The 13175-nt window shown below is 36.6% G+C and overlaps 1 protein-coding gene across 1 annotated transcript in view; it reads right to left on the bottom strand.

Moving 5' to 3' along the window:
• Positions 1-11882, bottom strand: part of npc1 (Niemann-Pick disease, type C1) — a 19397-nt gene extending 7515 nt beyond the window's left edge. The window contains exons 1-18 of the mRNA XM_014029254.1: positions 11716-11882; positions 9293-9421; positions 9070-9176; positions 8561-8706; positions 8145-8312; positions 7018-7267; positions 6846-6928; positions 6382-6752; positions 5602-5828; positions 5136-5236; positions 3712-3814; positions 3429-3618; positions 3004-3186; positions 2230-2344; positions 1214-1341; positions 773-907; positions 583-672; positions 285-475 (exon numbers count right to left, since the gene is read on the bottom strand). Of these exons, the coding sequence (XP_013884708.1) occupies positions 285-475; positions 583-672; positions 773-907; positions 1214-1341; positions 2230-2344; positions 3004-3186; positions 3429-3618; positions 3712-3814; positions 5136-5236; positions 5602-5828; positions 6382-6752; positions 6846-6928; positions 7018-7267; positions 8145-8312; positions 8561-8706; positions 9070-9176; positions 9293-9421; positions 11716-11790 (2792 nt within the window). The 5' untranslated portion in view covers positions 11791-11882. The remainder of the gene's footprint in view (positions 1-284; positions 476-582; positions 673-772; positions 908-1213; positions 1342-2229; positions 2345-3003; positions 3187-3428; positions 3619-3711; positions 3815-5135; positions 5237-5601; positions 5829-6381; positions 6753-6845; positions 6929-7017; positions 7268-8144; positions 8313-8560; positions 8707-9069; positions 9177-9292; positions 9422-11715) is intronic.
• Positions 11883-13175: the final 1293 nt, after the last annotated feature.

Genomic DNA, 13175 nt, shown 5'->3' with positions numbered 1-13175 from the left:
GGACAGATGTTGGGTGTGTGGTCCTGTGTTTTGTTGGTGTATATTTAATATACTTCTAATAGCTATTTCAGTCTTTCTATCTTTCTAATTACTTCTCTCTCTATTTTCTCTTCACTTAAAAAAAGTCACTGATGTTGAAGAAATAAACTAAATAAACTAATATTTGCTTTCGTTTTCTACTGAAGTGACACAAAAGAAAAAGAAATCAGTTCTATTAAATTACAGCAGATCAAAACAAAAAGCTCTTTTTTATTGTGTCTTTCTTCATCACGGCTCGGACTCACTAGTTGCTGATAAGCGAAGCAGAATAGACCTGCTGGACCAAGGAGTCGTTGTTGCAGCCCACTCCTCCACAAATAACGTTTTGGCCCTCYGGGCTGCTGTAGTTCAGTCCGTCCTCCACCACGAAGTACACAGGAGCTCCGGTGTGGAGATACTCGCTTAAGTTTTTAAAGTAGTCCAGAACATACGAGTCCTAAACAGCAATAACAGTTTTCTCATGTATTACTTTATAAACTTAGCCAGTAATACAGATTATGACATTTAACAAAWTTTTTTTTTCTTAAACCAACAAAAACTTACATCAGGCATGGATAATTTCTGGTCCAGTCCAATGTCCACTTTGTTCATCACAGCTATACTGAAGGACAGCATACCCACAAACACTGCCACCTGTTCAGAAGAGCCTGATTATTATCCGTTCTCCTCGAGTCACTTCGTAGAATGAGTGAACGTTAATGCGTGGCTGCCAATGTGCGATTGATTTTCTTACAATAATTGGCCGAATGCCATCTTTCAGGATGAATGGAGCGTAGAACTTCTTGAAAAAGCGGAAGAGGAAGCCTTCAGTTTTGGCTTCCTGACCTTCGCTCAGTTTCGCACACCAGCAGACGTCAAGTCGGTTTTCCTTTTTAAACACAAACACGCCGCAGAATGTTTAAAAAAAAAAAGATGTGACTGAGGTTTTACTGAGGCTTCACACTGCAGTGTGGAGCAGTATAATTTATTTGTTTTAAGTCAGAGATTTAATGTCAAGAAATAGTTTGAAGTGTGATTATAGATGCTGGTAATCAAAAAAATCCCCACCCCTAATCCAAAGTAACACAATTATTACATGATGAGAACTYCTTGTAAAAACTGGACAAGTTACAGTCTGTAAAACCCCTTCTAGTCTATTAAACAAAATGTCACAGTTCCTTCCTCCGACACTCACCTCCTGTCTTTTGGCATCCAAGCCGAGCAAGCTGACAAAGCAGCTGATCTGCAACAGGAAATCAATAAAAACAGCCAGGCCGGCGAACAGAGAGAAAGTCCTCACTGCAGGCATGTTGGACAAGGCACCTGAGGATTAAAAACAACAAAAACCCATCAGTGGCTCAGCAGAACTTTATATATCAACTGTAAAAATCAGATTGTAAAAGCAACTCTGTTAATTCAAGGTAAAACATTTATTTATAAAGTACCTTTCAGATATGAAATAAAGTGTGTCACAATAACAGGATGAAAAGTTATAAACATCACATAAGCATCAAAAGTAAAAGTAAAACAGGATAAAATACAAATCAAAAACTAACAACTAAAAGCCTGTTTGTTAAAGAAAGTCTTCAGATGTATTTTAAACRTATCAATAGAATCAAGGCTGTGTACAGATTGGGGCGATGCATTCCCAAGTCGGGGTGCAACCGAAAGACCGCCCCCCAAAAAGATTTAAAATAGGTGCCCAGTTTCACCAAAACCCCTGACCTGATKACCTCAGCCTGCGAGACAGTGTGTGGAGTTGTGTTAAATAAGAGATATGTTCATGTAAGGCTCTGAAAGATAAAACTACAAATTTAAATTTTATTCTAAACGAACTGGGAGCCAGTGATGGGAAGCTACAACAGGTGTGATGTGAGCAGGTCTGCAGCCGAATTCTGGACAACCTGAAGACGACGCAGCTCCTTGTTTAAACATGAACAAGCTGCTGCAATTGTTCAAACAAGAAAAAATTATATACGCATGAACGATCATATCGAGTTCAGATTTTGACAAAAAAAAAAAAAACTTAAATTTTGAGCTATTCCTAAGATGGAAGTGGCAGTGCTTGAACAGATGATCAAGTTCATGTTTTGAGATTTTTTTTTTACTCTTTAGAAAAAAAACAAACAAGATATTACAACTTGATTTTCAGCGCTGCTAATGACTGCTTTCATAGTTATATAAATTAGCGGCTTAATAAAAATATGTTACCCAGAAAGAAYGCCACGGTCTCCGAGGAGGAGGAGAGAAACATGCTGGGGGCTATGTCTCCTAGAATACGACCGATCTGCTGGTGAAGTTCTTCGTGTGCCATTCGCTCGTCCCTCTGTTTACAGCAGCAAAGGAGGCAAAACCAGAAAAAAACAAAACATGGGATCAAAATAACTTCTGAGAGGAAGCGTCACACAAAGACAAGCATCATTTCCTAAAACTCTGGAGTGATGTAAAAAATAATAGATGTTTATGTTTGAGAGAAATAAAAGTCACTTTGTTAAAGAAATATGAAACAATATTACGTGTATTTATACGAAATGTTGTTCAACAAGGATTTGAGGTAGTTTTTGTTTAGTTTTTCTTGTTTGTAGATTACTATTGTTTAAAATTTTAATTTTGTGAAAAAGGCGCAGATACTATAAGATTTTTTTTCTTCTTTCTGCCACCTTTCATTTTATTTGTGATTTTTATTTTTATTGTATATAAATTTATTTTATTTTTTAAATAAATTAATAAAGTTTGAAAAAAATGTAGCACACATTGGTATTAAACGGCTCCAATTTATTGAGATTTTAAAAGAAACTAAAGGAAAGATGATTTTAAAGACAATGTTTTACTCTAGAAAACAAAAACTGACGTACCCCTACTAAAATAACTTTTTAATTTGGCTTAGCTGAATAAAATATCCTAAAAAGGAGTAAATAAGTCAAATGACAAAACAAAGGGTAAATAATCAATTCCACTTTTACAGACTGCAACCAAAGGGTTTACCTGATACGTCTGTACTATAATAAAGATGTTGTCGACTCCGACGGCCAGCACAAGGAAGGGGATGACTTCAATCACGATGAGTGTGAGGGGAATACCAACATAGCTGAAAATCCCCAGCGAGGAGCATACAGATGTTAGCACAATCAGGATTCCTGCTATGGCCAGAGATATCTTAGAGTCTACCTGTAAAAAAAAAAAAAAAAAAAATGAATCACCTATGTTTAGTTTGATGCAGTGATGATGACTTATGCCATTGAACCGTAAGTTCTTACGTTACAAACAGGAACGACAAGGTAAAACACTTAATAAGGAAAACTAGTTCCGGCATACGTTATTCTAACAACAAAAGCTTTATAAAGGCAGAAAAAAAACATCTAATGAACACACTGATGAAAACTATTAATGTATAAATGTTCATCTCCTACCAGCAGCCGTCTGAAACTGTGGATGTGACCGAGGGACAGAGAGATGTAGATGAACATGATGGCGTAGCTGATGACGATGGTTTTAATGTCGCTGTTGCTCTCCCTGTCCAGTTCATCTTCAATGCTTCTCTCTGAGCTGAAGGCGATGGTCAGGTTGGGGTTTGAATAGTTCTTCATGAAACTGATGAATCTGAAACGCACAAAGGGCTAAATGAAAACCTTTGTATATACACACACACACACAAAAGCACCACATTTTGGAACAAACTGATAGTTCTCTTACTCTTTTTCCCAAGCGAGAGCTTTGTTCATTTTCTCGGGATCATTCAGGTAGTTGTTGAGCGGAAAGGTGATAACAAGAGAAGTAGCGTTGTTGTAGTTTGTGTCTGTAATGTGAAAAAATAAAAAGTTTATTGAGATGAGGCAGCTGACAGCTTAGTGTTAGGCATTTATTTTTGAAGAACAGAAACAAAGAACCTGCACAAATCTTTACTAACTGTGTGTTTAGGAAATAAAAAGCAAAAAAAGGGCATGTTTAAAGATTTTATCATTAAGATGAAACATTTAAATTAAAACATAAACCTCGTAAAAACCTTTTGAGGCATGACTGCAGCACGCTTCACAGCTGATCAGAGAGGAATGCAAAACAAGGCGGGGATGTTCTTGCAACCTGATCACTGTTTTTTTTTATGTTGCTCGTATTTAATGAAATATGATTTAATTAGGTCAAAACTGTTAGTTTTTCCTGATATTATTAAGCTTGTCATTTACTGCAAGACGTAAAGTCATCCTGTAGGCAGATTTCATAATCAATGAAAGACTTTCTAAAATTCAGGGGCGGAGCCTAACAATCAGACCAGTGGGAGCTGACCAATCAGAACAGACTTGGCTTTTCAAAAGAACACAGCAGCCAACCCAACTTTTGTTTGTCCTGGGAAGGTGTGACATGCAGAGGCAGATACCAAACGTCTGCATGTACGGTACTTTCTATGAAACATACGTCACACAGCGCCTAAGTTTCCTTATGAATACAGAAACAATAGTACTCTGGTGCAATGACAATAAAAGTCTATTCTATTTTATTCTATTGTAAATCAAACGTTAGGTGGATCATTGTGAATTTTGGAGGAACACTGGAACTAAGAGGGCAAATACAAAGGTGAATGACCAAAAGTGTACAGCAGTTTCATTGAATCAATAAAGAAATGAACTAGTTGTTCACTGGTTATATAATAAATGTTAAAAAAAATAGCTTTTTACCATGTCAGTGTCTTAATGTTCAGCTATAGGGATGCAATAAAAACACAAACACGTTTAAAGCTTTACCTAATCAATTGGACCAATACCATCCACTCAATCATTCAAATATGAACATTTCCATGTTTGATTTTATGTCAAACATGTACATTTATTTTATTTTTCTCCAAATGAGTCTGCTTTGCTGTCACTTTGTAATAAAGGCCCTTTTAAATTAAAGAATTTGCTGACTCTATAATCATTTTTAAAGCCAACCTGGAACAGATATTCTGCCAGGGTTCACATTGTAATATTTAACAACCTGATCACAAGAATATTAAAAAATGCTCAGTCTTGTGAGGTCTGTGTGTCTAAATGAGAGATATGTTTAAGCCCAAACGTCATTCAGGGATAAATATTCCTGCTTCATCTGGTGAAAGCAAGTTATCCTAGATTAAATAAAATTYGTACCATCATAACCGCCAAGGGCCAACCAGGGGAAGACGGGGCCACCGAAGGTTCCTAAACAGGGATCGTGGAGGACAGTGGTGTCATTGGGCGACGCTGGCGCGCTGTGGAAGTAAAAACAAAAAAATTAAGTTAAAACCTTGACAAAACAAAAAAATCATCATCAACATCTGTTGGGTTTCATCTCTTGACACAGTGTCATTTAGAAAAACAGAAAAACAGCCAACATGTGACAGCTAAAGAGGAAGGCTATATTAGGAACATAATTTTGTGTAGAATTCTTAACAAAAAAAATGAAGATGCAAGAAGTCCAGTTTGAGGAACAAATGTACATTTCTTAGAGCAAAACAGAATTGTGCAAGCAAACAAAACTAGACAACAATAAAAGACAAAAAAATAAAAACACACATAAAAGCACCAGTTTATTGGAAAGCATAGAAAGCAGATTGATCGAAAATATAAAAATCACCTGACGCAATAGAGGAAGTGGCTGTGGTAGTCAGCATAGATGAAAAACTCATCTCCCTCACTGTGGTCCAGGACGGCGTGACTGTTCTGAAAGTAGTTGAGGATACTTAAGATGGTGCAGTTGTTGTTGTACGGGGCCAGGGGAGCCAGGCAGATGTCCTTCAAAGTGACCTTCTGGCCTTGATACGTAGCTTCGAGGTTTTCWATTTCCAGCTGCAGATCCAGCACCTGATTGAGTGAGGTTAGAAAAAAAACAACAGCAGAAACTAGAACTTTAAACCACAGTTTAAAACATGTTTCTTTCACATGCACAATAAAGGAACTGCACAAAAAAATAAATTAAAAAAAATCCCTTATTCTGTGTGAAATAACCTCTTCGGTTCAGTGCTATCATAGGTTTCTGATTGCACTGTACAGAAAAAAGAAAAAGGAAAAATGAAATCCTGTCAGAGACCTTGTGGGAGGAAAGAACTGAATGTCTGCATCTTTAAAATTGGCTGTAAAGAAAAGTGCTCTGAAAACAAAATAAAGGAGTGCTGCTGTGAGCGTGATTTTTTACAGTCAAAGTCAGTCACATATTATCATTATGACCAAAATAAACAGTGTCTTCTTATCATAAAAAGCTATCACAAGGTTGTTTTCTGACTTATTGTGGTGAAAATGATGAGTTTAATCCATAGTTTTGTTGCAGCTTACAGTCTAAGCCTGTGCAAAGTTCAAGTAAATGCTTGTAAAGCAGTTTTTTTTAATTATTTTCTAAACTGAACTCCGAGTAACTCACCTGGTGCAGGATGTCTTTGAACAGGATGGCTTTGAAGGGAACATCTGATCCTCCAAAATACGGAGAGTAGATGAAAGTGTCGTTGATTGGAGTGGTGATGATCAGCTGTGTCGTTCTGAAGAAGGGGCCAAAGTGCTGGTCGAAATAGTCCTTCTCTTGTCGAGCCTGGCTGGAGGGGGACGACCACAGCTCCACTGGGTCCGTGGTGATGCGCATGTAGACCAGGCCTGACGAAGCAGCGATCACCAGCGCCGTGCTGGCCAGTATGACCGCCACCGGGTGCTGGACGCAGAAGGAACCCCAGCAGCTGAAGAACGTTCGCAGGACATTCTCGAAACGTTCGCCCAGCGTTTCAAAGCATGTTGGGCTTCCTGTGAGGAGAAAAATATGGATTAAAAACAATCGTAGCACTCAGATCACAACGTAGTTTAATAAAAAATGTTGTAGAAGTTGCATGACTGTACCTTGATTAGGATCATCACTGTTGAGGGACAGGGGGTTATTGCTGTCGAAAATGGGGCCATACTCTGACGTGATAACCCTTTTCCTGCAAAAAATAATCAGTTAATTAGTCAGAACTAAAATATTACTGAAATWTTAAAAATCCAGGATTTGTGTCTGCTAAAAGCTTATTACCTGTAGCACCAAGCTCCCAGCACAGCTCCAAGGAAGATCAGCAGGAAGGCCACATATGATAACCACATGATAAAATACATGGCATCTATACCAAGGATGGTCCAGGGAGGAGAGGGAGAAGGAGGAACAGGTTTGGGGCCACAGGCCTTTGCACAGTCCTGACAGGAGCAGGGACCTGAACCGTCCTCCAAGCCCTCCGTGCAGGCATACGTCTTGTTGTTCATGGGATTATATTTAGCTACCGGCACATCTGGAGTGAACGATACATTTTATGAATCAATGGATTAACAAAAAAAACAAAAAAATCCAGTTTAAAAATTAATACAAGCTAGAGATTTATTACAAAAATGCAGTGTGATAATTAATATTGAAGGATTTGAAAAAATAATTTAGCTGAAAAAAAAAACCTCAAATTAGTTTGAAGTTTGTTTATTTCAATCATGAATTGAAATATGAGTACAAAACAGCAAGTCATCCAATACTAAAAAATCCAATAATATAAAAAAGATCTAATAAAACAATAGAAAAAAATAGAGAAAAAAACAAGTCGTCCAGTTAAAAAAGTAAATAAAAAAGAAACAAAAAATAAAACAAACAATGATGAATACAAAATCAAAATGTTAAATTAGCTAAAATATAGCTGTATGTAAAAATATAGCTGTATGTAAAATACAGCTAAATGATAAATTAGCTCAAATATAGCTAAAAACAAAAAGAACAGCTGAAATTAGCAGAAAGAAGCATGAAAACCTTAAATTAGCAGAAAAAGCACAAAACGTTGAAATTAAAATAATAGCAGAAAAGGTCACAACGATAGCTAAAAAGGCAAAAAAAAAGTTCAAATCAGTGAAACAGAAGCTGAAGGATTTTTTAAAAAGCCAAAAACAGAACAAAAAAGGTAAAAAAAACACAGTAAAGATTTATGAAAATTTTGAAGGGTTTTAGGATTGTTGAAGACAGCTCTGTTCTTTTTCAATCAGAAAAAAAGGGCAGAATAAGCTAAAAGTAAAAGTGGCTGAAGCACCAGAAGTCACAGCTCAAATGTCCTGAAGGAGCTGAACATAAAAACTGCGAAGCGAGACACATGACAAAAAATATACGAAAGAAAAAAGATCAACAGTCTTTACCTGAGAATATAGGCTTGATATCAAAGGGAGCCTGTCCATTGTCAGTACTGAACATGTATTCGATCCAATTAGTCGCATTGCAGTCTTTTGCATCCCTGCCACACAGCATCGATAAGGCTTTTATGTTGCTAGAAGGTAGCTGGACATCCTGACAGGCGTTGTACATAGCTAAATAAATAAATAAATAAATTAGGTTTTGTTTTTTCAAACATTTCATCCTCTTCTTTATTTAAAGCAAAATCTAATAGTCAGTAACCAACCAAATTAAACAATCAAGAACTTCATGTTTAGTCAGAGAAATAATGTTTACTCAGCAGATTTCTTAGGCATGAGTTCTTCATGGGACATTTAGTCAAAACAAGGAAGTCATGCAAATACTGTTTTGTATCCAAATCTAGCTCTGGATATAAACTGACCGTTAGCGAATGTTTTTCCAATGTAGTACGTCACTTTGACCACGCTGCCGTCGCTGATCTCRGTAGCGTTCATGAACTGACTCTGGTGGGGGCTGCATGTCAGCTCGCAGAAGAGGTTCATCAGATTAAAGAAACAGGAGGGACACCTGCACACGGATACGGAAAGTGTCCGACCCAGGATAAAAACAAGCACAAACACAACAATAAGAGTTAACTTTTAAACAAGTATCAAGGAAAAACTGAGGCAGCAATAAAAAAAAAAAAAAGAAGTGAAACACCCTACAAAAGATACATGACGTACAAAGCTGTGCTCCATTTGACATGAGAACAAGTCTGTGTTTATAATAATCACGCAAAGCCTGGTAATTTAAACCCAAGTGTTTCTGCAGCAAATAAAAGCACATTAACAGATTTATCTCCAGGTATTTAGAAAGAGAGAGAGAGAGAGAGAGTATTTTTAATGCGTGTCATGTGCTTCATCAGTTAATGTGATAAAAAATACTGCATACCGAGACAGGAACTGAAGAGGCAGCTGGAGACTCCCTTTGAGTGTGTTCAGCTGGTCAACATTACAGCACAGACTTCGGTCTCCATAGTCTAACCCAGGACAAAGCTCCTGCAAATAAAAAACACGATTTGAATGTGACTTTGATACACTTTTACAGATTATTCCACACTGCAAGCACATTTAAAAAGAACACGCACGCTAACGGAGAAAATAGCGTGACGTACCGTGAGGAGCTCATGACCCTCCGGCTGCAGTGGAAGAGGCGGCCCGGTGTAGTTGCAGTTGTACTTTTTACCATGTACCTTTACTGACTCTCCGCACTCGCCGTACCACACACACTGCTGGGCCTCAACCTGGGGAGAGAGACGCAAAAACGCTGAGATCAGTTCTGAACTGAGGCGCACGACAGGCTGTGGTGAAACATGATATGTATACAACTCCTTATTTATAAGCAAATTTATTCAATGGCAAAAACCAACACATCAAAAACAGACTAAACAGCTGGAGTTACTTTGAGGTAAGAACGGTGTGGCTACAGTTTAAGTAGATTTCAAAACATCGAAGCTAAAAAGTACCTTTAATTGAAGTGACTTTACTCTCTTGTATGCGTGCACGCATGTATGAGTCTGTTTTTCACCCCCATGTACATAAAAAACGGGTTCTGCTGTATTTCCTGTTTCTAAAACCTTGCATGCCTCCAAAAATAACTTTTTCACTTCTGCAAAAAAATGTCTATCCAAACCAGGATTTAAAGAGAAATAATACTAGAAAGGTTCTGCATTTAGCCGTTGTCCAAAAAGAAGTTGGATTTATTGAAATCTAAAACTTGATTACATAAAATATAAATCGACACCAAAATGTTTGAAGATTTTCTAACTAAACATGCACTTTCATTTGTTGACTCAGCATCAGAGCTCACGTGTTTCGTGTTGCGAAGGCCAACTTAGGGAAGTTCAGTCCCTTATTCCACGAGCTGTTTCATGAGAAGACCCAGAGAGACATTTTATCCTACTTGTTCTTTGTAGGGCTGAGGTCACCGCCACAGTTTTCAGGTGGCCGTATTCATGCAAACAACGTTTTACAAAGCCGAACTGTTTAGCTACCTATCTGGTACTTGTTTATTTAGGTTAACAAACAAATCACTGCAGCGGCCCTTGAACAGAAATTCYGATTCTGCCCAAATACAAGAACCGGACTACTCACGTGTTTGTGCAGGCTCACAAGAAGCTACAGATAATCAATGTATGCACCGATTCTTGTTCTTTTTCTTCTCCAGTCAGAAACCAATACCTTATCTTCAAACAAAGTCTGATCAAAGTTTTTAGCCAAGTTTCAAAGCATTTCGATCAATTGAAGTGAACTGACCCACAGTATCATGGAAAGAAGATAAACAATGCTGTAAGAGAAGAATCACGGCCACTGAGGGCGWTATTTACACAACATATCTGATTAAATGACATCAAAGTGTTAAAGCAAGCATCAACGCAACACAGATTTTTGTTTGTGATACTCCTCTGATAATGACATGTTTATATTGACAAAACTGAAATTGTAACTTAGAACGTGGAACATTAAAAACACTGAATATTACAGCTCCATGTCTGTTAATTGGTTTATTGTTTTAATCTCAAGTTTATAGAGTAAATATATAAACTATACAGACCTGAAATGCAATCATTTCTGATGTGAGGACTGTGTGCTTTATGTCTATGTACTGATCCCACTACTACTATTATTATTATTATTATTATTATTATTATTATTATTATAACTGTTTTCATATCCAACAGCGAGTAACAGAAAAGTGATAGTAAGTGGTGACATTTATAGAATCATATTATATAAAATAAGTAAGTCAAGTCAGGTTTATTTAAATGTTTTTGAAATTCAAATTGTATTAGTTTGCCTGCCAATAATCTGTTAAACAGATCTTATTATACAGTGAATTGGCACCATCATGAGTCATATAGCCCATGATGGTGACTCAACTCTTTTTTTTACTAAAATACATTGAAAGCAAACAATTTCTCAAACAAAATTTATTTTAAAATGTGCCTTAGTTGTGTGATAACTTGTTGTTTTATTTTGATAAAATCCTCCCTTTGTCATTTAAATTTTTTACATTTAATTGTAACAGAAAAAAAATAAATCACCGAGGTCAAACTTTGCATTTTGTTTCTGATTAACTTTAATACAAATAGATTACATTATTTCTTATGGAAACAATAACAGTAGTAATCTAACTCAACCCTGATTATAATTTATTTAAAAAAGCATTCGTGTGGAAACATCATGTGAATAAAACAAACTAAAAGGATATGACTGCGGTACTTGTGGAGACTGAATGGACAGAAACTATTTCGACATCAGCTTCAAACAACCTGAACCACCAGTGGAACCAGTCTCTGTAATATCATGACTATCGGATTTTTAGATATATATATTTTAGCACTGACGCTAGCTATGTATAATTAGACCCGTAATAAACCAATTAATGGATAAGTAAGTGTTTAATCTGTGTAAAGAGCAACGCTAACAACCAAACCTCGTAGTTTCGCTGACTGCCTCAAACATAATTAGCAACCGTAGCCACAGCTGAGTCACGTAAAAGCCACGAGAAGGCGGACATTAAAATTCACCTACTTACCCATCGAAAATGTCCTTCTGATAAAAATATTATGAAGACTATTAAAAACCTGTGCCTCCCTGGATTAAGCCCCATCTCTCTTAATAGATAGAAACCAAGTGACAGTAGCTACAGGTAAACTTCTACATAAATGTCTTCTTCTTCCGCTGAGTATTTGTTCGGGGCGGAGACAAGCTGTTGACTCTCGGCTGCCACCAAGCGACAATAAGCGCACACTGCAGCCACCGCCTAAACACCAGGAGGTGGAGTTCTATTAAAAACCAGCAATCACATCCTTGAAGTGAAGCTTAGATAATTATAACACCAAGGCCAGCTGGAACTGATAATGTAGAGTTGTTTAGGATTTTATTACATAATAGTTGTGTTGATATTAATTAAAAAAACTGCATTACATTTGCTCTGACCAACCTAATTGCTGTTTTACTGTTTTTATTTCTTCCCATCCAGAAACGTGTTATAAGGTTTGTTGTCTTTCATAGCCAGATTTATGTAACATTTATTCCAGTAAACAGCAGATACATATATTATTTTCTGTTGCTATTTCATCTGTTCTATATTTGTAAGAAAGCAGGATATCTTGATATCTCCTTGTAAAACGCTTTGAATCTACTATATGAAAACACAATGAAACAACCGCTTTAATCTTGACTTTATGCAATGCTTTGATTTGTGCAAAACACACAAATAACTGTCTCAGTGCGATCTGAGTGGATTTCAAGATTGTGAGAAGAGTTTGTGCAACTGTAGGCCATAAAATATGCCATCCTTTAGTAGTTTGAAAAAAATAACTGTAGATTTTCACATATTTTTTGTTTTTATTAAGCAGGTTGTTTAGTTAGAACTACAGAAGCATGGTGCTAATTCTGCAAAACATTCACAATGTACTACCACAATAATCTCTTGGCAGATTTGGAAAGAAACTGTCCTTCTGATGAATATATTTATGCTTTATGTTTCTGAGTATTTAAAATTCTGAAGTATGACAAATTCTCTTTGAACTCCAGTTCATGTCTAAATGATGTAGCAATTGAGAAAACAATATGTAAMTAAAGCTTTGAGAAAAGAACTAAGAATATTTTGATATTTTAGTCAAACTCAGTTTAAAGAAATGCTGATCCTGAGACTACAGACGTCTTAACAAACAGTTCCAGAGTCCAAGCTGAGATATAATTAGCTGTTAAGGTATAAACAGATAAGTTGTTATCAGTGTTTCTCTAAGAGAAACAGAACAGATGTTGTTCTGTCCTGTATGAAGTTTCTGTAGCATCTATATGAACACATTTTACAGGTTAGCTCCACCCATTCCTTAGATCGCATGGAGATTTTAAAGGTTTAATACTATATGAAAACATTTTTGTCACGATGGGACAAATTAATCTTACTTATACAGTATATTCAGAATATGCAGATGTATGCCTGCATGCCACATACTCTCTTAGGGGCAATTATTATTGTTATTA

Source organism: Austrofundulus limnaeus, unplaced genomic scaffold, assembly GCF_001266775.1.
Source record: "Austrofundulus limnaeus strain Quisiro unplaced genomic scaffold, Austrofundulus_limnaeus-1.0 Scaffold6, whole genome shotgun sequence".
Classification (NCBI taxonomy): domain Eukaryota; kingdom Metazoa; phylum Chordata; class Actinopteri; order Cyprinodontiformes; family Rivulidae; genus Austrofundulus; species Austrofundulus limnaeus.
Note: the sequence above shows the minus strand (reverse complement) of the source record. Positions and strands in the feature narration are given on the sequence as shown.